The 27,390-nt window shown below is 38.1% G+C and overlaps 1 protein-coding gene across 1 annotated transcript in view; it reads right to left on the minus strand.

The window, feature by feature from the left end:
* obe (obelus) overlaps positions 1 to 26,710 on the minus strand; it is a 191,283-nt gene extending 164,573 nt beyond the window's left edge. The window contains exons 1-7 of the mRNA XM_068230014.1: positions 26,499 to 26,710; positions 17,340 to 17,484; positions 12,957 to 13,066; positions 7,794 to 7,945; positions 6,421 to 6,702; positions 1,163 to 1,288; positions 918 to 1,041 (exon numbers count right to left, since the gene is read on the minus strand). Of these exons, the coding sequence (XP_068086115.1) occupies positions 918 to 1,041; positions 1,163 to 1,288; positions 6,421 to 6,702; positions 7,794 to 7,945; positions 12,957 to 13,066; positions 17,340 to 17,479 (934 nt within the window). The 5' untranslated portion in view covers positions 17,480 to 17,484; positions 26,499 to 26,710. The remainder of the gene's footprint in view (positions 1 to 917; positions 1,042 to 1,162; positions 1,289 to 6,420; positions 6,703 to 7,793; positions 7,946 to 12,956; positions 13,067 to 17,339; positions 17,485 to 26,498) is intronic.
* Between the last annotated feature and the right edge of the window lie 680 nt (positions 26,711 to 27,390).

Genomic DNA, 27,390 nt, shown 5'->3' on the forward strand with positions numbered 1-27,390 from the left:
GCGGCATTCAAAGAGTTCGGCAAACGTTTGATCACCCTGGCCACACACTTGCCTAGCACTTGTCTGTTGATTCTGATTTGCAGTCTGGTTTGTTTGCGAGTTTCTTGATTTTGTCGGTTTTGTTTCTTAGGTCTTCCACTGTAATTTGTAGTTCATCCATATCTTCCTTGATTTCTGTAATCCACTTAATGTTGCACTTACTATTCCATAATTTTTCTATTATTCTCCTGATGATCCTGTTCTCTGGTGTCCTGATTAGATGTCCAAAAATGAAATGCGTTTCTTCCTGATTGAGCTTATTACTGGTTCTATTTCCTTGTAGACTGTTTCATTAGAAGCTACTCTCCAGTGTCCATCTTTTTGGTATCATTTGTTGATGCATGTTCTAATGATTCTTCTCTCTATGTTGAGTATTTTGTCTATTTGTGCAGTGTTAGTTGTTTTGAAGATGATTTCGCTTGCGAATGTTATTTCTGGTTGAATGACTGTGTTGTAATGTTAATTTTGTTGCTATCGACAGGCCTTTTTTGTTGTAGGTATCCTTGGCAACATATTGTGCTCTAGTCAGTTTATTTAATCTGTTATGCCATGCTGGCCTTTCATTGAGGTTATATGTTATGATTTCTCCCAGGTATTTAAATTTATCTACAATTTTGATTTCTTGGTTTCCTATGGCAATTTTGTTTATGAGTGGTGGATCAGTAAACATGATTACTGTCTTTTCAAAAGATATTCCAAGACCAATTTTCTGTGCTATTTCCTGTAGTGATATAACTTGTCTGGTTTCCTGAATACTGTTGGACAAGAGAGCAAGGTCATCGGCAAAACCTAGGCAATTTAAACTTATGTTGTCTTTATATTATACAAATTTTACTTTTCCTATCAATGAGGGTATTCATAAATCAACAGTTACTTACTTGCTTGCGAGGAATTTGTCAGTCTCTTCTCTTCACCTGCGGAGACCGAGTGGATGACGTCCCTGCGATGTTCTAAGAGCGACTGGATCAACTCAAACTGATCAAATCCCAGGAGATCAAACAACTGAAAAGACAGAGAGGATACTAAATGGAACTAGTAAAATCAAATGTTCCACATGGTCTAATAACCTGGTTGTCTGGCACAGTCTATATCAGTAAATCACTCCTGAACAGGGCAAACTCACCTCATTCTGCAGCTCATCACTTGATCGTCCAGACTTCAGCATGTTGATAACGTTGTCAGTCAACTGATCCACGGACAACCCTGAAGGGTGTTTACGGAGCTCCTTTTCCAGCCACGATCGTCCATACTATGGACAACATTAAACAAGTTGAGATATAGTAAGCTACCATACACAACAGAAAATGTGAAGAGGAATTAAGAGAAGGGGCTTTTTCTCTCTGTTAATCGACTGCCAAGATATAATTACAGAATGTGTAAGGTATGCAAGGACAGATTAAAAGCAGAACGAAATATACCATACAGTATAACCCCAAATTTGCATTTAAGGCAACAAATTTCAAGCCCCAAAAATTACTCCTTACGACAAATTCAATAATGTTGTTTGCTTTACATTCCACTAACTAATTTTACAGTTTTCGGAGATGCCGAGGTGACATACTTTAGTCTTGCAGGAGTTCTTTTATGTTCAGTAATCTACGAGCACGAGGCTGACGTATCTGAGCACCTTCAAATACCACCAGACTGAGCCAGGATCGAACCTGCCAAATTGGATTCAGAAGGCCTGCACCTCAACCGTCTGAGCCACTCAGCCCAGCTTAAGAGTAATTTAATTTTAACATAATTCAAATTATAGTGAAATCTGCAGGAAAATATTTAATTCTCTGGTTTTTATTTCTATTTGTTTTGATTATGCAACATTAAGAACCTAGGAAAAAGATATAAGTTTTATAAGGATGAACCAAGCCAAGCACCAGCGCTGGTGCTAAAATGAGACGTCAGACTCGCGTATGGGCCCAAAGAGTATGAATAGGCCTACATCCAACCTTAGTCGAGTGCTGTGCTCTCACTTCATGCATTGTGGCTGTCACAGACTGAGCAAAGCCAAATATTGACAGTCACACAAACGGCGACCGCTACAGATTCTAGCTCATTGGTTAAAATAAACAGGTACGGATGTTGCAATACAACATTCGATACGATATTCTGGTTTTGATACTGCGATAACATCAGAAGTATACAGTATGTACCTAATCTATTCGTAAGGGCTGTTTGCTTTAGTACTTCAATGCACTGACAGAAAATAATAAACTGGAAAGGATTTTATTCACTCAACAAAGCTTCAGAAAACATATCTACCGTATCTGTGTGCAATCATGTTATCCAAACATACAGCTTCTAATAAAGAAAAGCGCGCCCATAATCTTGTATCATTCCTATTCGTACAACCACACTGAACATTTGAAATAAACAAAAAATAAAGGGTTCCTGGAACATGTTAGTATCTAGTGAAATGTCCCCAAGAATTTTTAATTGCCTGACATCGTCGCCAGACAGAATACACTGATTTCTTGCAAAAGTCTGAGCTTTTTTCTGCCATTCCTGAAGAATCACACTTTTAAGTTCCTCCTCCTTGCCTACAGAGATTCCTCTTCAACGTAGCCCAATGATATTCGATGGGATTTTAATCCGGAGACTGGGATGGTGTTCTAAGCTGCTTAGGAATGTTCCAGATCAACCATGTCTTTTTAATATCAGCAGTGAGTTTTGGTTCATTATTATGCTGGAATATATAAAAAGGTGGCATCTCTATATTTTCAGCACTCTGCTTCACGTTTGCCTACGGGATTGCATTATAGTCCTCCTTGTTCATTATTCCATCAATGAAATGTATGTTACGCACACCTCTGGCTGACATGCAGCCCCGAAGCATTACAGACCCACCACCTTATTTTACAGTTGGGAGTGTATTCGCCACATCATTGTCCGTACCAATTTTTCTCCATATTCTGTGGATGCTATCTGACCCAAGAGAGGTTTATTTTTGTCTCATCAGACCAGATAGCATCATTCCAGAATTCTTTCTCATTTATATGCTCCTTAGCGAATATCAGTATAAGCCATCTGTTTTTTATACTTACATATGGCCTTTTCCGAGGGATTCTTCTATAGTACCCGTGCCGATACAGGATCCGATGGATGGTGGAGTTGCTGATCTTCTTTCCCGTTCATTCCTCCGTGCGTTGCCTCAATACTAGTGCACTTGATTTGGAATCTGACTTTATAAGCCGAACAACAAGCCGTTCTTTCCTTTCAGTTAAATACTTTCGCTTGGGTTTCCTTGGCGTGTTCTGAATAGTATCTTTGTATTTAAATATATCAACCACATATTGCACCGTAGAATGTGTTCTATTGACCAGCTGTTCAATCTTTCATAATGAAAGTCCTTTAAGTCCCAGTTTAAGTATAGTATTCTTGAGCTCCGTACTTAAATCTGCACTCCTACCGATGTCCACCACATACACACTAGGAAGGAGACTATTGCACCTGACCAGTCGTATGCCGTCACTGAGACTTTTCCGTGCATCACAACCAAGCGGTGGACATCATCCTGTCTATGTGTACAAATACAACTGATACACCAGTTTGTCGATGCCGGCACATTAATATCAAATCATCTTGCCTGTATGTAAATAAGTATGGTTTTCACTACCGAATTGTCATTGACAAATCATGTTCTTACCCGTAATGTACGTTTTATTTCACTATTTCAATCGTTAATGCGAATATACGAGACCTGATAAGAAATTGACGCCTGTACGAATAATAGAGACACATACTGTATATTGGTACCAACAGAATTGTTCGGTATTTGCAATGCTGTCACATTGAACAATATTTTTTAACTTCAAATCAGTGATGCTCTTCACTGGTGACCTTTGTAAAATAAATCTATATTCATGGACATCTTCGTTATACCTCGTTCAGTAAAAGTGAACCAGGCATAAATGATTGAAAATTACATTTCCACAACTACTGTTAAGCAAACCTTTCAGACAGAACAAATATTTTCAGGGAGTTTGGCAGTTCATGAAAACCATAATAATTACAAAATCTGTTGGTTATTATTCCTGGCAGGTTAAAAGCATACAAAACATCAAAGATCAGAAATTATACTTTACAAAACCTGTATAGAGTTTTTTGATAAGAGCTAATATGATCAAAGAAATTAGACATTTTCTGTTTTGGGTCCCGTAATATTGCTAGCAACTGTACAGTAATCAAATAATACATAGCAAAGTGCACACCCTGACTATCCCTGAACATAAATAGTTCCCACAAATTCTGTGGAGCCGTTTCCCCATGATGTACATGAAAATATTTTCAACTTCTGAACAGGTACCAAGGCCTGCTAGACATACAGTTTTAGCCAGAACAGCACAGAAATTTTCACTTTCATTCCATATACGGTGCAAGTCACAAGCTCAACATTCTATAGGCAACCCTGAAGAAAGGTACTTATCATGAAGTAGGTCAGAGGAATGCACAAGATGTAAAGAACAATCCTGAAATGGCCAACTAAAGACCACAACATTCAATTTTGTTGCTTAGAGCAAGTCTTGACGTCCATCCTGCAATCGCAGATTCTCTGAATACAGTGCTCCTTTTTCCAGAGGGTGCCTCTTTCATATGAGAATCCCTCCAAGAATTCTTATTTTCACTGTTTACAAAGACGAACACTCCGAAAACATTAGTTAAGCATAAATAAATCATTCATACCTAATTTCAACTGAACAGATTGCAGGTTACCATTTACTCTCCGAAGAAACATTCAACTGCCCATTTTTGTGCATAAGTGGCACAAGGCGCACACCACGGTACTTTTTACTAATGTTGACGGAAGTGTGATAAGAGTTAATATAACTTGAAAACAACATTCCTTAACCCATGGACAAATAATGTAAATATTTATTATTATTATGACTTGTGAGGTATGGCTATGAAGTATTTATATCCATTTATTAGTATTATTATTTACATAGTTATGTACGGACGATCGTATTATTTGTGAGGTTATGTCATGAAACGTGCTATATATTAATATGAATTTATTTAATGTAAGAACATGTAACTAATAGTATATAATTTATTACCTGTATATATGATGTATAATCCAATGTAACATTGTGCAACACACTGTAATATCCAGAATAACATATCTTTGGCACTTGATAGTTGTAGAAACTTCTTTACATTGTAGCTAGGCTATGGGAGATCTTGAATTTGCAAGAAAAACATGTTATGTATATCCTTCTAGAAGGCTGGCCAGGCAATATATATAAAGAGGCAGTCTTGTCAGTGAGAGTTTAGTTGTTTTGATGAGACTTGTGTGGAAGTCTAATTAACCATGTGGTTGAAGTCAAGTATGTGAATTGGTTTTGTTGGGTTGGTAGTTGACATGCATTTGCTGCAGTCTCTTATTCTTTCGTAGTAGTGCTTTGTTTCATGATGAAAGTTCAATAGTGCATGTGTGTGTAGAGGATGTAAATAGAATTTGTATAATAATTTGTAAATAAACTAGCGTACGCAAATGGCAGCATTTTGTGTGCGTCTTTGTGAATACACCAACATCACAAAATACTATATTTTATATCCACAAAACTTTGTTTTAATTCTATTTATTGCCTACTTCAATTCATTATCACTAATAGTACAGAAAAATTACCGACATTGTAAAATTAATTAACCGATATGCACAGTACAGTAAGTGTCAAAATAGGAAACAAATTGAAACTTTTATTTATTTTTTAAACTAGAATTGTTTATGGTCCTGAATCCTGATGTTCAACCTTGTACCATTCGTTGCTTTCCTTATGACCATCACTGACTTTGTCAAATTCTGATGGTTAATCCCACTGATAATACCTAGGTATTTCATTGTCTGAATTTACCCTGTCACTTATGTTGTTCTCACACTCACTTGGATCAATTTCACTTCTTTTTTCATCCATTATTGCTAATTTGTTAGTATTCATGAACATTCACTTTGAATTTTTTTGGAACATACACAAGAGCTAAAACACAAACATTCACAATGTCAACAAACTTCTGAAAAGAACATCACCATGGTAAAGGTTACTTAGCAGCAAAAGCTTTCTATTTTTTCCATTCCAAATCCCTGCGTTAAGCCTAACTAAGGGTCCTGTGTATACACTCCTGACATCTATCGCCTAATATTACAAATATACTCTAAAATACAAGGTTGCAAAAGCGTGCAGTTTAAAATTCCAGATAATGACATCTTTTGCTCTCATGGGAGCAAATGAGTTCCGGATAAACAGATGTAATGCTTGGCTAAAGTTAAAATGGGATGCATCATGAAATGGCATCCATTAAAAAACACTTTGTAAGTTAAGAAAACAGACAAAGAATTTACAGCACATGGAATACACTTATTACATAAACAAGAAAGCTACATACCCCATTCCTTTTACTTTGATTTTTCCTTGGTTCTTCCTTCGCTTGAGCCAAGGCAGCACTGTCATCGTACTTCATTGTAAACTCTTTCAGGACTTCGCTGCCTAATTCTACACTTAAGTCGTGAAGAAAGTTAGTGTCAGGCTGGTACACTTGCCTTCGCACGGGAGCTATAACTAGGTGCTCACCAAACTGTACTGTTGGTATATCCACGATACCGTTGCTACCGTTCTTTATATATTCCGCACAGGACTCTGGCATGCATGATGCAATGCTGCAAACGGACTGGAAAGAAAATAAACAAAACATGTGTAACAACTAATTTTTATTTAAATTACATTAGGTTGATTCACAATTATTTTTTTAAATTTGCTTACGGGAAACTACCTCACTCCTCATTTCCCTAGTACGCCTCTTCAGTGATGCCTGGGCCACCTACATCAGGTACATACATACAATTTGCTTTATGTTGCAACAACACACATAGGTCTTATGGTAACAATGGGATAGGAAACGTCTAGGAGTGGGAAGGAAGCAACTGTGGCCTTAAGGTACAGCCCCAGCATTTGCCTGGTGTGAAAATGGGAAACCATGGAAAACCACCTTCAGGCTTCTGACAGTGGGGTTCGAACCCAGTATCTCTTGATGCAAGCTCACCTTTGCGCCCCTAACTGCACGGCCAACTCACACGGTTGCATTCATTACTCCCCCCACCTTTTTTAAATCTTCATTCGGCTTTCTTCCTATCCCACACTTCCCACATCAACACAAAATTTGTTAAGATGCCCTCACAATGAGTGTTGAAACCCACCTTCCTGACGGAGCTGAGGAGCAGAAACGAGCTTGTCAGGGGCTGAGAAGGAATGGATAGAGAAGATCTAGGTTTGAGGACTGGGTGCCCACCTATTTGTAAGTGGAGCACATATCAACTTTAGGAACGTCCAAGTGCTAGAAGCTCATTAATTAATGTGATCCACTTTTTTTGCCCGCCAATGTAGTTTGACATGACTGCTGATATCATGATTACAGCCACGGTTCCTCTCGTTTTATGTGGGATTCAAACCATTAGCCTCCCATCACAACACGAAGGAAACTGGATTGGAAGACAGTTAAGAGCAGCAACGGTGGTTGGACAAAGGAAGATGCCGTTAACATACCGATCCAGCGGGGATTGGAGGAGTGAAATTGATGATGATATGCCACTATGTTGACAAACTCAAACAATTTCATGAACATGTACAAGCAATTTCAAATGTTATAACTGAGGTGAAACATTAGTGTTAAAAAAACCTGGGTATGTTATAATGGACAATGGGTCCGAATGAATCAAAATGACTGGCATTTCAAGTTCCACATGTGACAATGAATTTAATTACCTTGTGAGCCTTAGCTGCCAAGTGTTGCGAAACAGAACCAAACATCTGCTTTAACATTAGCATGTGCTTCTGCATAACATGTTGCTCCTGGAGGAATAACTTGAGAAGGAAGATGGCTGCTTCGTCAACCACATCCTTTCCCTGGTCGTTTCCTAAAAGGACAAATCACAAAGAACTTTAGAGAAAAGCAACAGAGTATTAGAAAATCTGAAAGTGATGAATGCAGTGTTGTGCAGCTAGTTTCAAGTCTTTCTTTAATAATTTATGGAAGATAAAACTATGCTGCAATGAATATTTTTATATACCGTACAATCCTGAATACCATCTGCCACCGAATAAGACCCGCACCCTTATTTTCAAAGAATAAAATTTTAAAAAAAAAGTTAAGTCAAAATTATTTACAATCTTTACTAACACACATCAAATGATTCAAAAATACAAATAAAAGTAAACAAATCTTTGCAGAACGATATCCAACGAGATCATTCATTATCATCAGTACCAACTTCGGAACTTTCATCACCATCACCTTCCCACAAAATGCAGTCATCACTGCCATCCATAGCATTAGAAATGCTACGTTTCCTGAAGCTCTTCCGTATGAGATCTCCAGGGATATGTTTCCATGCCGTCAAAATCCACGAATACAGCAGCTGAACGTCCGGGCAGTGAATGCGTCGAGTTGGCATCAGTGTGTGATTATCAGCCACTATCCATTCTGTATAGAGCTGTTTCAAGTTTGCTTTAAATGGACGGTTCATGCAGACATCCACCGGCTGTACCATAGAAGTCATCCCACCCGGAATGACTGCTAGGATCGGTTTTCCCATCCTTGACATGTTTCTTCACAGTGTCTGTTGTGCAGTCGCGGTAACTGTCGAGAACAAGCAAGCTCTTTTGTCCCAATAATGCAACAGGGCTGCCAGACACACTTTACCCAGTCTTCCACAAGTGAACAGTCTATCCAGCCAGAGTTCCGAGATCTTACAATACCACCTGCGGGTAGATTTTTAGGAAGCGTCTTTCGCTTGAGAACAATGTACGGCGGCAATTTGGTTCCGTCGGCGAGAACACACACATTACCGTACACAGTTGTTTTTCATTACCACCTGTTCTAATGGTAACACTTTTCGCACCCTTAACATTCACAGTCCTGTCCACTGGCATTTCAAAGTAGACTGGCGTCTGATCTGCACTGTCAATTCGGGAAAGCAAATATGCATTTTCCTTCCGCAACCGAATTATATGACGCTGAAATGACAACTTCTCATCATAGGCACCAGGAAGACGCTGTGAAATTGAGGTACGCCTTCGTGCGCTCAGCCCATTTCTGTTAAAAAATTACAAACCCATCCTCGGCTTGCCTTAAACCCTACCGTTGAAAGTTCCTTTGCAATCTCTAATGCCTTTAGCTGACACATTTCGGTTGACACACCCTATCCCAATTCCCGCCTTTCTATCACATATTTATAAAGTTTTTTTTTCAATTTCTGGAAACTGTACACTCAGTCCACGAAAAGCTCTACGATGACCACTACATGTTAATAGCACATTTTTCTTCTTTCTCCACGACTCGTCAATATCGTATTTCCTACCGGCGGCACAATTTCCAATAATTTCAGCTTCCCGCTCTTTCAGTTTCTCACTCACAGTAAAAGATTGCAAATGCTTTGTAGAATTCATGTTAATACTCTGAGAATGTGTGTGAGACTGACGCCAAGGCGGAAGTAGCGTATACTGACAGCAGAGAGAGCATTGATGCTAAGCTGCGCCGGCGGTGATGCCCGATTTACGTGCATTTGGAAAGATAAATTCCCCAAAATTTTAAATAAGACCCGCACCCATTTTGGAAGCGATATTTTCGAAAAAAACAGTGCGGGTGGTACTTGAAATTATATGGTATTTCATTGAGAGCTATAAATGCTATCCATATAATTTTGGTTTCCCTCTTTCACAAGTCTTATAATCGAGTCCAAGAGTTCTAAGAAACTACTACAAAAGTAGCAGGAGGCACATCACAAGACTGAGTACAGTCATTACACAAGTCAACATCAGCATTTCCCCTTATTCCAGCTGGCACTGGATGGGAACAAACATGGTTGCTCTGCACTTCGTCCTGTCTGTTATTCCTCATGAAACACTGCGTTCCAGTCCAGGTTCCGTTGTCGTACCCTGTTCTTCATAGATTCTACCCATCGCAATCTTAGTCTTCCCCTATTGCCCATCATCTGTCTATCCAGTGCTCGTCCTGGCATTCTTTCTTTTTTCATCCGCTAGACATGCCCAAACCGCCTCGATTAGTTCTGTTCCAGTTTATCCTTTTGTTTTTACACATCTAGCTCTTTTTGTACGTTTTCATTTCTCACTCTATCCCTCCTTGTCTTCTTACCATATTCTCAGGAATTTCATTTCAAAGTAATATCCGTTGTACATTGCTTGTTTAGCCTTCTACTATTTCTACTATTTCCAGTTCCTCGTCTCTAATTCTGATAGCTTATTTTCCTTCTTTACCTCCTCTACTAATCACCACTGTCTTACTCTTCTCCACGATGATCCCCAATCCTCTTATATTCAGTACATTCAGCTGTTGTTATACCTCCTCATCTTTTCCCCAGATCACATCACCAGCAAACATCTCATTACTTTCATTCTTTCCCCTCTATAATTTTGCCTTGCTGCCTTTACGATGTAATCCATCACCATCATGAATAGTAAAGGTGACAACACACACTTGTTTTAGCTCATTGTTAATTCCAAACCATTCTGCCAATGTCAGGCTTTCCCAGATTACACAAATCTCATATTAATTACAAAATGAATTTTAAACAAGAATTTGTGACCTACAAATGTAAAAACAGGGCAAACTCAGAACAGATGTGTGTTATTATTATTAATATTTATTTCCCTTAAATTGGACATGTACAAGTTAGGGGTGGTAGACAGAGAAAGGGCAAGCCTCACACACACGGAACTGCCTCCATCTCCACATGTCTGTGTACATAAACTATTGAATTTTTACATATATGTAGACAATTTTAAATTTACATATTTACACTCCAAACACCATACTCTTAGAATAATAATTATCTTGATTTATTCCATACATATTAGAGTAAGAAGACCCAGTCATTTATACCCTCACTCATACCCCTGTCTACACACTCATTCACAACCACTCCCACATGCACACGCATACACATTCACTCACCTTCAACTGTACTTGCACCCATCTTTCTTGCAATTCTAATTTATACAAGTTATATACATCACATATGGGTTCCTATTTACACATACACTTTCTTTACTGCGCAGAAGTGAGGGAGAGGAAGCAGCTTTACCTCTGATGGTAGAAGGTTCCAGGTACGAGCAGACCTTGCGTAAAACCCATTTAAATATGAGGTTGTTCTACTGAAGGGAGGGCCTCTCTTAACAGAGCAGTAATTAAGCAGCAAGTGGTGGAAAGGGGAGAGGTGCGTGTTGTCTGTCGGATTTCTTAAGGAAGGCTACGTCTATTTGTGTACAAAACGAGTTCACTGGTGGCAATGACCTGGCTGTGTTTAAAGGGAGGTGTTGGTTAAATGAACATTCTGCTCGTCGCTGGATGCCAGGAAGGAAGGCCATATAGTCGTATGGGCCACACCAGGGAAATATAAGCCATTCGTAGAGCTTCACTTCTTCCTCCCGAGAGACATATACGGACAAAACCTAGCGCTCTGTATGCCTTACTCATAACTTCCTCCAAGTGTTTATTCCATTTCAGATTGTCCGTAATGTGAATACCGATTGTTCAGGAGCTAGTAATTGTTAGAGCAAAAGGAACCACTGACTAACTGTACCAGGTGACATAGTAATGGATGTAACCAAGCAGTTTAGTTCTTGGCGTAGCCAAGTGCTATCATATTTTAAATGTGTAATACCACTTATAATGGCTTAACCCTCTTGCACTCAGCGCGCAGGTTATGGTAAGAACGCTCACGGCGCCGATACATTGGCTCTGTCCTATTTAGGGAATTTGGTCATTTGTGTGGCTGTTAAATGGTAACAGATGACCGTGACAGTAACCTAAAGCATTGAATTTGCATTTTACCCAACAGATATAACCACCAGCCCTACGAAATAATTTTATTTTCGACAAATGAAACTGTTGACCGTGAATGTTAACGTTGTGGTTGTTCGAAGTTGTTACTGCATGGTTCTGTTTCTGGTTGGCTTATGAATACAACAATTTGACGTTGCTATCAGTTTAGTTTAGAGTTTACTTCGTTTCTTTGGTAAATTGTATGTTCGCTGTACATCCCAAACTATAATTATACATCTTATTACTCGGTTGTTGCACGTGCTTGCATCATCTTTTTATCTTAATGGCAGGGCCATGTTCAAGGCCAAATGAGTCCGATATTCTTGAATTTCCAGATGATTTATACACTAATAGCGACTTTTTTGTTTTGTCAAAAGCGATTCCAGTTATGTGGGAAGTGACGATTTTACCCCTGAAGATTTTTGCACTGTCACTGTCACTGCCGCGCACCATGCATCGAACCGTGAAGAAGCTGACATCGATGCCAGTTACGTGTACGGTGAAATAACTCTTGCCATACTTCATGAGTGAATTGCAGCACACACATCATATTGATATCAAATTACTGAGAATTAAACGTTCTTCCTTTCAGGTTTAAGAGTAAAGAAGAAAGACGCAATAATGTCTAATCTTCCTGTCATTGAAAACAATTATTTTTCAAAAATTATTTTCGAAGTCCAATAATTTTTTCGGCTTTACCAATGATAATACATCCAAGGTATTATCATTTCAGAAATGCTCATAATTTCCTATATTAGTGCGATTTATTTTATTTTAATATGTTTCAAACTGTTTACGTGTAAGATTTCTTTTTGTAATTTGGTTGCAATATCACAAAAATTAGTTTGAGCTGCTTCGAGCAAACCCCTGAACATAGGCCGAGACCTAGAGAGTTAAACATTTAAAGGAATCATTAATAAATCATCAAAGAGTGGACGGAGACCATAAACACAAATTGTGCATTTTTGTGGCAGCAAAAGCAAAACAGTCCAAGAACCAAAAGTTCCATGTACTGCAAAGTATCAGTATATCATTTCTGCTGGTTATACAGTTCACATCAATACTTATTATTTGAGAAGACTTACCACACATTTCAACAGCTATAGAGCGTAGATGCCGCAGTTCTTTCATCACAACAGACTTCGGGCCGACTTCATTTTCCAGAAATTCGCAGACATCTGACCAGGACAAACCACTAAAATGATAAAAGAAGATAATAGGTCACAGATTGACCTTAGCAAGCATCCAGTACAACAATTCACAACAGCAATATTACACAAAATGTTTATGAAGGCTTGTAATTTTGTATTTTCACTTTTCTCAACCTGCGAACCACTTTTCAACAATTTGAAAATGCAAAAATCATACTAAAATGAGATACAACTGTGAAACTGATGATTTTTTTTTTTTTTCCAAAATAAAAACCTCATTTATGATTTGTTTTCTCCTTATGGAAACTTAAACCACGGAGTATGTATAACATTGGACTGCTTCCAAATGCTGTCGGCTGTTAAGCTCAAACACACACACTTTGTCCAAGCAGCTCTTCAATGTTTCTGAGATCCTAACAAGATTGCAGATGTTGAAAGACATTTCAGTAAATATAATTTAATATTGTACGAGCATGAATAACAGAACAATTTTTTCACATTACAAAGGAAATTTAATGTGTCCTATTCAATACAAACACATCTCCATCATTAGATGGAGTAACAATAGTCATACATGTTTCAACTCGTTTGAGCCACCTTCAGGGAAAAAAGTCTGAAGTTTTTTACATAATTGATGCTAAAAAAAGTGTGAAAACATAAAGAAGAAAAGAATGAAAAAACAATAAGTGATTATGGCAAGGTTGTGGATCTGTTAGTCTAAAAACGTGCACCGTGTTACAATTAAAAACGAGGACTGCACTGTGTTACAATTAAAAACAAGGACGAATTCACTGTGCTAAAATTTAAAATGACAGTCTGTCTTCGTTGAGTCAACATCACAAATAGTTGAAAGGGCAGCGAAAACTTGAGAAACTAGGTTTGATAAGAAAACAAGAGCCAGGGAAAATGTATGCGACACACAGTGGAAACCACCAATGAAGTTCAAAGTTATTAAATAGTTGTCCTCACGAGCAGCCTGACCTCCTCAAATTTAGCGGTCCCATTCTCACCGAGCGTGTCTATCTGCTGTGTTTGCCTTATTTTTTCTCAAACATAGTTTCTCAAGTTTTCGCTGCCCTCTCAACGATTTGTGATGGTGACTCAATGAAGACAGATGTTCATTTTAAATTTTAGCACAGTGAATTTGTCCTCGTTTTTAAATGTAACACACTGCAAGTTTTTAAACTAAGAGGTCCACAACCTCGCCATAATCACTTATTGTTTTAATTCAGTCATGTTCTTATTTGTTTTCATTCTTTTCTTCTTTATGTTTTAACACATTTATTTAGCATCAGTTATGTAAAAAACTTCAACCTTTTTCCAATGAAGACAGCTTAAATGAGTTGAAACATGTATGACTATTATCACTCCATCTAATTATGGAGGTGTGTATGTACTGAATAGGACACATTAAATTTCCTTTGATAAGTGAAAACCGTCAACGGAATGATTCTATCTTGTAATAACAGAACTATGTTCAGGTTTGTTTTGTGATTTCCTTCAATACTGTCACTGATTCGTGAAAATAACCCAGGTAACTTTTTACTTTCTGATTTTATATGAACTTAATTTTGATTTTTTACAACTGGCTTTATGTTGCACCGACAGAGATATGTCTTATGGTGATGATGGGATAGGTAAGGACTAGGAGTAGGAAGGAAGAAGCCATGCCCTTAAGGTAGGGCCTACAACCCCAGCATTTGCCCAGTGTGAAAATGCGAAACACGAAAAACCCTCTAACAGTTGGGTTAACACACTACCTTCTGAACGCAAGATTTTGAGTTTTCTGTTAAGCTTATGGATATACCGTATCAATTTTATTATACTTAAAATATTTTTATCTACTATTAGCTTTGATGGAAATGCAATTTTAATTTCACATTTATATTACGACAGCTCCTTGGCTGAATAGTTGGCGTAGAGAGCCCCTGGTTCGATTTTCGGTTGTGTCGAGGATTTCAACTGGGAATGCTTAATTCTCTGTTTCAGGGATTGGCTGTTTGTGTTAATATACTCCTCTTCTTTTACACACAATACACCACGCTACCAACCATTTTTCTTCATGAAGATTATTTTTGATGTATCTTATAAATTGATATCTGTATCCACTGACCATAATTGTTAAGTCACTTCTTACATCAAGACATGAAGAACGAGTGCTTTTATATGTTCGTATATGTGGTGGGGGTTTTTTTTTGGCGATACCTGAAGCAATTTCTTTTCAGTTTCAACTCTGTTAATTTAAAACTGTTAGGTTCTTCATTCTACTGAAAATAATTAAGAATAAAATGAATGTATAAATTATCTGAAAAAGAAAACATACCTGAAAAAATAAACAACTTAATTAAATTGGTTTATTCAAAATTATTTTCAGCTGAGTGAAGAACTTCATTATAAATTAGATTATGTTTCTAAGGGTACTGTACGATATATTTCAAAACTGATTTACACAAAACTTTTAATGTTGTGGTTTTTTTTAGTGCTTTCTTCTTCTTCTCCTCCTCCTGCTTCGCCGCCACAAATAGGTTGCTTAGGACTATGCGGAATCAACATTTGTTGGCTTTTAATACAGAAATCATGAGACTCATATCTTGTGGTAAGGCCCGAACAGTCGAAAACGATCAAGTTGAAAAACCAAAAAAATTGTCCCTTTTGTTACAGCCTCTGCAGGACCACGGGTAGCTTTGTCATGGTTTGGGTTTTCTTCTTCATCCTCTCCTTCTCCTCCTACTCCTCCCAGAACCTCTTCCTCATCCCTCTCTCTTTTCTCCCATTCTTCAGCTGATATTTTCAGTATCCTTCTCTCGTCTCCCCCACCGGCGCTTCTCTTGTTATCGCTGGCTTTAACTCATTTCCGAGTATAATCTTCTTCCGTGTCACTTCACTCCGACCAGGCGAGTTGGCCGTGCTGTTAGGGGCGTGCAGCTGTGAGCTTGCATCCGGGAGATAGTGGGTTCGAGCCCCACTGTGGCAGCCCTGAAGATGGTTTTCCGTGGCTTCCCATTTTCACACCAGGCAAATGCTGGGGCTGTACATAATTAAGGCCACGGTCGCTTCCTTCCTACTCCTAAGCCTTTCCTATCTCATCGTCATACGACCTATCTGTGTCTGTGCGACGTAAAACAAATTGGAAAAAAAAAACTTCACTCTGAAATCAAGGCTGTCCGTGGATGCGTTTACGGTGACTAAACAGTCCAATCCTAGTGCAGAACAGACGACCACACATAATTGGAGGACATGGTTGAGCGGCCCTGATTTTCCGTGCTCGTCGCTTGGCCTCTTCGTAACTGCGCCGTTTCTCTTCAAACATCTTGACAGCTCCCAAGATGATCAGTTGCCAGGTTCAACAGTCCTCAGCACGAAATTTCCAGGTTTGTGGATTCAGACCTGTCAGCTTCATAGTATGCTTAAACTGCTCCTTATAGCGCCTCTTTGGACCTCATGAGATCTGGTGCCAGAAGAGAGTTCACCAAACAGAATCTGACGTGGAAGTCTCGTAACATCCTTCCGGCGGACATGTGCCATCCACCTAAGCTGATGACCAATGATGGAAGACCCTATACTATTAGCATGCACTTCTCTATCATATTGCTGTACCTTCCTCTGTCATTGAGCTCCAGCATACTGGTTGGTGTATATTTCTCCAGCTCTCCATCCCTTTCACCTTGGCCCCCGTCTCAGTCCAGTCCTGTCCTCCAGAGTTCGACACCCCACTTGGTTCCAGTCTTTCCTCTCGTCCTATCCATTGTCTCATACTCTTTTCCATGTCCATCCTGATCACATGTCCAGCAAATCTTGCTCATTTATGTCTTATTTCTTCCGAGATCGTCCTTATGTTTCAGGACAGTTCGTCCCTTGATCTTCGTTCCCATCTTTCACCTCTTTTTGGTACCAGAATATTTCTCAGGATTTTTCTTTCTCCTTTCTCCAATTACTCTGCCCCATGCCTTCCTAATACCATCGCCTCGGCCTCGCTGTTGCCTTGTAAAGTCTGAGCTTTGCATCTATTAATATTTCTTTTTTTTGCTCTGGTCACAAGTTAGGTCGTTATTTTTTCACACTCTCTTTTACCTTCTCACTGCTCCTGTCCTTTCCCGTTACATATTCTCCAAAGTACTTTAAACTCTTCTACCAAATGTAAACAATTCATGGTCAACTTCCAACAATTGTTGCTACAGAGACAAGTTCACTGGGAGGCACTGACAAAGCCAGAGAGGAAACACGAAGACATAGTAGTTGACAGCTTTGTGAGCTTGATCAAAAAGACCATGCACGATCCCTGAAGGTTTAAGAATATAATCCTAGGAAGAAACTTACTTTTTCAGTTGTTCTGCTCGCCATTTCCTATACTGTTCCAATGTGCTTCTTTGCCGCTTAATGCTTTTCGGGCGATCTAAACCAGAGAACGCCCGAAGGAATCTACTCAACCGAGGGTACTCCTGTTCAACACTTGCCATTGTTCCTGAAATATAAAAATTACAGGTAAATTAACACCAAATCAACACACTTGATCATGACCCCAATCAAAATCATTATAAAGCTTCATATCAATCTTGAGAAGGAATAATTTTAAGTTATAACGAGAGGAACCCATGCTGCTCCGTAGCATTTGTTATAAATAGATCAGAAAACGTATCGTGATTTGAAATTGCACCACGCGCTGACCGAGTAGTATTTTGAATGTTTACTTTTCGGATTATATTTCCTGTTAATTATGTACCATGAAGTGTTTTCTTTGTAGATTTCTTTATTGGGATGGACAGTATGGAACACTCGATTTTATAACAAGAGACCGAGAATGGGGAAGATATGTCAAGAATACGAAGATAATCCCCAGTGAAAGTATGGAAGGTGATCATACATTATTAACTGTGGAATTAAAAGAAGTAAAAATAGCACTGAAGAAGAATCCAAAGATCAGGATTTAGGAATTGGAGGAGGAGGATAAAAGAACGGCATTCCAAGATTGGATAAAAAGGAAGTTGCCTAGCACGGAAACACGAAGTGGAGAAGAAGAGTAGGACAAATTTAAGACAGACATCTGTAGTATCAGCAACTGAGGTATGCAGGAAAACAAAAGCAAAGTTTAAGGGAAAGGAGACACGGTGGTGGCCAGACAAAATAAAAAAAGAAAAGAACAAGGTGAAGAAAGAAATGGATAAGGAAAAGCAAAAAACTTATCATAGGGATGAGAATAAGATAGAAAGGTTACATGTGGAATACAATAGATTGAAACTACAAGTAAAGAGGAGTATCAAGGAAGAAAAGAAGAAATGTTTGGGAGAGTTTACCAACAAAATTGAGCAAGAGTCGAGGAAATCAGAAACTATTATAGAGAGTAATAAAATCGAGAAGAATAAATCACGAAAAAAATCAAGGCATTAGGGAGAGAAGATGGATCCATAGTACATGACGAAAAAGGTCTTCAGAAGGTGATGACAAAATATTTTGAAAAACTTTATAATGAGGATGACTGCTCGGAGGAAGGAGATAAGAAAATGGAAATACTAGATGAAGAAAAAGAAGAGAACCTGATAACATGATTGGAACTTGAAAGGGCAGTGAAAGCAATGACCAAAAGTAAAGCAAGTGGAAAAGACAAATTCAATGCTGATATGATTAAGGCAGCAGGAAGCATTCGACTACAGTGGCTATACCGAGCCCTCAATACCACATGGAAGGATGAAAGGATACCTGAAGATTGGCAACAAGGAAGCACTGTACCATTGTTCAAAAAAGGAAACAGAGGTATAACGCTATTAGCACATGGGCAAAAATAATAATGAAAATCATAGACAAAAGACTGAGGGATATAACAGAAACACAGAAAAAGAACAACATGGCTTTAGACCAAATAGATCAACAATAGACTTGATATTTACAGTGCGAACGATAATGGAAAAACATCTGGAAAGGAACAAGGAAATCATCTTCGTATTTTTGGATTTGGAAAAAAGCTTATGATACAATTAAGAGAAAACATGTATGGAAATGCCTACTGAAAAGGAATGCACCAAAATCATTAATTAACAAGATAAAAATGTTGTATCATGAGAGTAAAAGCAGTGAACAAGTGGGACTTTGTGACAAACATTTTATAAAAAAAAAAAAAAAAAAGTGTCTCAAGCAAGGAAGTGCACCGTCACCATTATTGTTTATTATATTGATGGATGAGATCATAAAACGTGTAAAACAGAGTATCAGTAGTTATGAAGTTTGCAGATGTGGTGATTTGGGGAAAAGGAGAAAAGGAAGTACAAAGGAGACTGGACATTTGGAATGAAAATCTGAAAGTTTGGAATGGTAATTGGTAAAAAGAAAACTGTAGTCGTGCACTGTGGAAAAGAGAAGTCAAGTGAACATAGATGGAGAACGGTTAGAGAATGTAGAACAGTTTACATATCTGGGTTGCATTATTAATGCAAGTAATGAAATCAATCCTGAAATTAATAACAGACTAAGTAAAGGTACATGCGAGCACAGAAATGGTGTCACGGTATAAACAAAGCATGGTATACCCCCACCTCCACGCTTAACGCATTGCTGCAGGTAGACAGCCGCTACAAGACTGTTGTGATTGAAATGGGCACAGTGGTGGATGTATAGCAATACACACACCCTGCCTTTAGCACTACCCGTTCACACTCTCCCCTCTTTCTCGGTACTGGAGTGGCCTTCGACACTACCCCTTCACTCCCTCGCCAACTTTCATTACTGGAGTGGGGCAGTGTTGATTGTTTACGTCAGGACACCATTTCTGTGCTTGCATGTACAACATTTTATCATTAAGTCAGAGAGCTTTTATGAAGTGACAATGTACCCAAGAGAACAAAATTAACATTATATAAACAGTATTTCATACCAATTGTAACATACGGACTAGAAACTCTAGTAACTAATAAGAGACAAGATAGTAAGACCCAAGCAGTAGAAATGAAGTTTTTGAGAACATTGGTTAAAAAGACAAGAGATAGAATTCAAAATATTAAAATCAGAGAAGAGCTAAATATAGAACCACTAATACAGAACATACAGAAAGCAAGACTAAGATGGTTCGGACATGTAAAAAGAATGGGAAAGGAACGCGTAGCAAGAAGGGAATTGGAAAGAATTAAAGGGAAAGAGACCAGTTGGAAGACAGAGAGGAATGGAGAAGGCTCGTTAACCACACCCGGGCGACTGGAGTGGGACACTGATGATGATTTCTTTATTGTGACGTTGACGATAATTTATGAACATTTACACAAAAAATGTTTTACATCGCACCAAGCTTTATGGCGACGATGGGATAGGAAATGCTCGGAGATTCCCATAAGGAACTTTCACCCCATCAACAGAGTAATTAAAACTGAGAGGACTTTTCCTGTTTGTAAAACTCGCAACCTGACTCATAAAATCAAGTCATTATGAATGCCAGGACCCCATCTGCTTGCCCATAAAAGTATATTTACTTTTATAACCTGATGAAACACTTCACGCGCCATTGTCCATTAGCCGACATGACATTATTTCCAGAATTCATAACTCACAAACTTGTCTTATATGCTGGAGTGTGTACACTATAGTTCAGTTCTTATGAGTTTTGACTTGACATCTGAGCACTGCCTTTTGGCGGAGGTTAAGTGATTTTAATAAACAGCTGATCGCTCCAACAGACCATGTTAGACTCTAGTTCTCCTTACCAGTGTTGTCCATCTGCTGTTTACTATAACCACATACTATCAGCTGTCTATTGTATTGTGCTAAGATCTTTTTGCGGTCTTAGTCGGTTCACTCGGTCATTCTTGACAAAGCACCAAAAATGATGGCTAGAAACAACGAGTTGATTGAGTGGCTGAAGGAGCACAATATTTTAGTTCGCAATGACATGAGGAAGGCAGAATCTCATGCATCTTGTGAAACAAAATAAGCCCTAGTACCCAGTTTACGTGGTGAATGAAACAGCCAGGAGGCATCGGCATATAGTAGTTCGCCTTCCACCATACCACTGCCATTTTAATGCTATAGAACTGAATTGGACCCAAGTTAAGGAATATGTAGCTGCGAAAAACCAAGTCTTCACAGCTCGGAAGTTGAAAGACTTCTTTAGGAAGCTGTAGGCCGTGTAAGTGCAGAAGAGTGCAGTAAGGTTTTGGGACACAATCCGAGATAAGAGAAGCTTTGGAGAGGGAAAGCATCACAAATGATTATGTTGAAAACGTTATCTCGATACGGTCGAGCTAGGGTGAAACCTCGACAGACGATGATATTGCCGATAGTGACTCAGAAATGAGTGCTGTATTCCCTTTGTAGGATTTTAGAAGAAATTGAACCAATCAGCAACACGTGCTCTACTAGATGGTGAGTAGAAATTTAATTTCATTGTAACACAAGATTGATACTGAAGCCTCCACCTTATCAATACAATTATTTACATACTATCATTCACAGTACCGATTTCGACGGTCTGTTGAATTGGATAATTGTCACGACCGTACAATATTTTCCATTGTGATGTTTTAAGAACCATATTTGTAATTCTCAGCTGAGGATGACCCTTGAAGGGTCGAAACCAGTACTGTGAATGATAGTATGTAAATAAATATATTGATAAGGTGGAGGCTTCAGTATCAATCTTATGTTGTAGCTACAATCAATACGGAAATGAAACTTATAGATTATGGTAATTTCATTATATCGAGTTTTATCTGTTCGAGCGCTGATCTATTTTTATCTTATACCCTTATCCTAGAACCTCCGTGGCAAAGACGGCAGCGTGTCGGCCTCTCACGGCTGGATACCGTGGCTCAAATCCCGGTCACTCTGTGCGAGATTTGTGCTGGACAAAGCGGAGGCGGGACAGGTTTTTCTCCGGGTACTCTGGTTTTCCCTGTCATCTTTCATTCCAGCAACACTCTCCATTATCATTTCATAGCATCTACCAGTCATTAATAAATCACTTTGGGAGTGGCGACCCCATCGTGCTAATAGCCTATATACGTATGCTTCATTCATTACATCCCTGATCCGGTCAAAGACTGAAAAAACAGGTTATAGGTTTTCACCCTTACCCTAAATATGTTACGGTATGTGTTATTGTTAATCTTATGCAAGTTATGCATGTTGCTTCAAAGAATAATTGATTCTGGACATATATTTGAATATATACATTTCCGCTCGTGTTGTGAATCAGCTGTTTGTTCTCGTAACAATTTGGCACTAATGTCTGACTTCTGGTTAACTGTCAAGTCGAAACTCATAGAAAAGGAACTATAGGTTTGTACCATTCTTGCAACATTACTGTGCATGTACAATTGCTGACAATAAAAGGATCATGACAAGGAGTGGAGGCACAAAGTGATAAAAGTATTGACAAGGCATGAATGAACACTAATGATGTCCTTGATTGCTAGCCACAATGGACTTACATTAACAATGAGCCACCTGTACTCACTACCCTCTGCAACAATGATGAACAAAACCAGTTTGTTATAACTCAAACACTATCTGTCTTACATGTAGAAGGAATACCTCGTTGAAACCATTTGTCTTTACCAGCAAATAAACTCAAAAATGTACAATAGTAAAATAATTTCATCTCCAGACGGCCACAGAAAAGGCCTTGGTGGCTTTGGCCAGCCCTGGTCTAAACTTAACCCTCAACTGTATCATACGTCTGAGATGGCTGCTCAACTTTCTGGCAGCCATCCCCTCTAATTCTGGGGTCCTAATTCTTTTCTTCCTTTGTGTACCTTCCAGTTGGAGCATTGGCTCCATGCAATAAAGGTAGTGTACCCTTTGCTCTGTTTGACCTTCGGTAAAAGAGGGGTAAGTTCACCGCGCCATCTCCTCGCAGGCGTATGATACCAGTCTTGATTTATGAATTTCATTTTCCGTATTGACATTTACCAATCTTCATAAAAGGAAAGAAAAATTCCACCCAATCAATACATTTATTTTCTTGTAAACTATTACAATCTAGGACCGGTTTCGACCCTTCATAGGTCATCCTCAGCTATATCAGAATCACATTTTTTTTTTTTTTTTCAGAGGTATAAGATAGAAATGCAAATGTGATTCTGATATAGCTGAGGATGACCTATGAAGGGTCGAATTCGGTCCTAGATTGTAATAGTTTACAAGAAAATAAATGTATTGATTAGGTGGAATTTTTCCTTCCTTTTATGAAGTATGATACCAGTTACGTGACTATCATTCGTGAGTCTTGTTAATCAATATTTTGGGTTTACTGTGATTAATACTGTTCAATGTAATATTGTTATTACTGACAGTGCTTTGTAATTAATTCGTACAATATGGAGCCACGACCAGCTCCATCTCAACAATCAGAATGGACTGACAATGTGGAAACATGAACTGGTTATTCTCACTGAGTTCTGAAAGCAAATCAATCAAACTTTGAAATTAGTTTAGAAGAAATGATTAATGAAATGTTAGATGACAGTGATATTGATCAGGATTAAGAGATAGAAAGTGATAATGAGACGGATTCAGAACAGGAAGCGGATGATAATGATGGAGGGGAGGATATAGAAACACATGGATTTTTAACATAAAAATGTGAATTCATGCTTTGAGATTTCCAGTAATTTTGATTCTTTCCTCCAATTCTACATTCTTTATAAAGGGATGACATATTAGAAAAGTAAGGATTAAAAGTTTTGTTTCTAGATTTTAAACAAAAATAGGAAGGTCCACTTTTCCGGCGCTTCATTTTAGTATTTTCTCCTGTATTTGTAAATTTATATCCTAAGTTTTGCTGTTACATGTTTGTAAACGTACGTTCCAACCGATTAAGCTCAATAAAAAACTAAAAAGTAAGAAAAAATTGTGTAATTTAATGGTAAGTTTCTGGAGCCTGACAGACACCATGATACCAGCAATGTTACAAAATCGTACGATACCAGTTGAGGGTTAATGAAACTGCAAATATCCTATTCTCTTCACTGATGATTGCAATATATTTAAGGAGATCGGGAACCCAGCAAATACAGCTCTTCTACAGTGCACATGCAACGTCCTCTCAAACTTGTGCAGTATTTGGAAACTACCCAATCCAGAAAAGTGGAGCCACTTGACCATTACCCCATTTAAATCTCCAATACCGACTTCATATTTCCTAGTCTAATGTAGTTACCCAACAGTGAAACTTAAGTGTTACAATTCAAAAAGCTACATAGAAAACACATAGCCAAGCCCATGAAACTCCAAGGCATTTTTTACCATTCCAAGGAAAAATTCTGATCCCACTCATCATCACCTCTTCTTCCTTACAATTATTCAGCTTCCCTTAAACTACTGCTATCTGATTTTGACAATGGCCTCCCCATTCAGCATTAACCAGTTAGAGAAAGCAGTCTCCTCCTATGCTGCCATTGTCAGGAACAGAAACCTCTTGTTTAAAAATCAGTCTACGCTGCAGGGATTAAGAGTGATAAATGTGTCACCACTGTACCCTAGGCGACAGCAGCAGACCAACGTGTCCTCCTCAGGCTTCTACATAGATATTTCCACTCAGAATGTCTCTTTTACTTGTTCTCTCACAGCACCCTTTCCATTCCAACAGATTCAAAGATCCTCTCCACATCACCCACATTCAGTACACAATAACCTAACTAGCCTTTCAAATCAGTCTCTCATCTCTCTTTAACAATATTAACAAGACAAGTGAGCTTGATATATCACCAAGTAAAAGTATATTCTAGAAGAGTGTAAATAATCTTTTAGGAATAAGTTAATGTGAAGTGTTTTGTCCCATCTTGATCTCCAGCAACTTGGCTATGGACATGGACATTCTATCAGTTTTTGATTTGGACAATAATATTGTACCTTATATTGTTAAATCATTTGGAATATTTTATCACCAAAGTTCAGTTTTAGAGAATTAAAATCTAACCTGTCATTGCTGCACAGCATGGTAAAAAAAGGACTAAGCTAGAGAAGGAACATGAATCCTAAAACCTTTAGTTTTTCTCTAAGAACTATATTTCAGTTAATGCTCTCTAATCATTCCCCCTCGATCACTTAAAGAGAAACTGCACACATCAACGTAAGACATGTTTCTATACACTTACAATAATGTAAGAAGCAGCTTTGTTTCCTGGATAGGGTTAAGAAGGTTAAGTATTTTATATCAACTTTCTCAATTCTCATCCACTGGATATTATTTACAAAGTTTTAAATACATAGTGCAAACTTAAAGGTTTTGTTTCATCACACACACTTCCTACAACTTATAAATGTCCCGACTAAGCTGACCATATATCTCTGATGGTAAAATAACGAACACCTCACTATTCCTACACAAACCTTCACCTCCCATACAAGTTTTCTCTAAAACAGACTGAATTTTATATTTTGAATAAAAGGTCTTTTCTTTTTGTTTTATGTCGCACCATGACACTGACCGGCAGGTCTTATGCTAACGACTGGATAGGACAGGGTTAGAGTAGGAAGGAAAGACTGTGGCCTTAACTGAACGTCAGCCTCTGCATTTTCCTTGGGTGAAAATAGGAAAACGGAAAACCATCTTCAAGGCTGGCAATAAATCTCCCGAACAGAAGCTCACAGGTAATTGTTTCAAACCACACAGCAAACTCACTCAGTAAATAAAGGGACTGATTATCTATAATTTCATTTAAAAACGAATCACCACACAAATTCAGCTTAATTAATACGCAGCACAGGCTCCATCTCACTTTCATGTGCATATTTTCAAGACCCCCAAATGTATTTCATTAAAAACTCTTTTTCTATGACTAGAAGTACCTTGAAGACAGAAAATATACTCAATGACCTAACTTCATCCAGCTTAGCTTATTATAAGCATTATAGACTGTCTTCCATTATACCAAGCCTACCCTGAGTGGTCAGATTTTGTTTTAAGGAAATAAAAGTACAAACCAGCAGTACATTACAGTAAATCTTAAAATGAGAGCTTACAGACAAAAAGAACATTCCTTCAACTTGTCTAAACTAAAAAAGACTTATCAATTTCTACCTACAAAACTCAATATAAAATCAAATACAATATGCATAACTTAGCTTAGTACCGGTAACATAAGTGGTCTTCCTCTTAAATGAACCAAATTGTGCCTGTTCATGCTAATCCATTAAATGGAACGTAAACTCAAAGAAAATGGCAGTGTGTCCCCGAGATATCTCGTCTAGCACAATCTAGCATATTAAGTAACCTGATGCAAGACAGACTATAATTTCCTATCCACTGTAAGAAAGAAATTCAGGACAGTTATTTGATGTCTCCCAACATACTCCACTCTAAAAGGATTCACTAGACACTGCAAGATATCCTCATTCGATACTGATATCCTAGGAAAACAATACAAATTCAAAAAGTGTTATAACCTAAAATGTCAACGTACGGCATTAATAATGCAAGAAGAAAATATTTCATCAAGAGCATACTGTCCTACTGTACTACAGAAAAAAAGATACATACAAAAATCAGCTACGTACCGCAATTAATTGCCGATTATGTACACTGAATAAAACTTGCACATGTGGATCTTCTTGCCAAGTAAACAAGCCGTTTCAATGGACAATATGCCCAATCCACTGCTCTATCGTTTCTCCGACTTCACCTTAATAAACTTGCGACAACGGAACAGTCGTCCATTACAATAATTAAAATGAAAATGCAAAAACGAGGGGATTCCCTCACCAACACGTCTTCCTCCGGCAAAACCACCCGTATCTGTCACTTATCGTTACCAATCGTAACATTCACATTCTCGCATTTAACCATGTGACCAAAGAATAACACACTCGCATTCCACACAGAGAGTTTACAAAGCTACACAAAACCGCTGAATATGTATTGTATTGTATTGTATTGTATTTTATTTCGTCCAACTGATCATACAGTGATATGGGACACGTCAATAATCATATTTACAGTAACAAAGGATAAAACAGTAATATACATGCCATGATAAATAAAGAGAAATATACAATGTGGTAAAGAGGCACAGATTTAAAAAAATAAAACAAAAGTGATACCACATAAGTTAATTTTCAAGAGCTAAGTATTCTTCAATAGAATAAAAACAATGGTTAGAAACAAATTTGAATAATTCTTTCTTAAATTTTGAACATGGTTTTATCTGCTTAATGCAGTCTGGTAAAGGCTTCTTTCTGTATGCGCGGTCTTTAAAGTACAGAATTGGCAGGTTTTTTTTTTAATGTAAGCAATCTTAGCCCCCACAACACTTTGTAAAGTCAACATTGCCATTTAATAAGACTGAATTTTTCGTGGAAAGGTCTACCTGAGAAAGGCCTTAAAGAATATTCTCAACCACACACTCGCACATATTTCCAAATTGATATTCAGTTCAAATCGCGCCGCCAG

The sequence above is a fragment of the Anabrus simplex genome, chromosome 13, assembly GCF_040414725.1.
Source record: "Anabrus simplex isolate iqAnaSimp1 chromosome 13, ASM4041472v1, whole genome shotgun sequence".
Taxonomy (NCBI): Eukaryota; Metazoa; Arthropoda; class Insecta; order Orthoptera; family Tettigoniidae; genus Anabrus; species Anabrus simplex.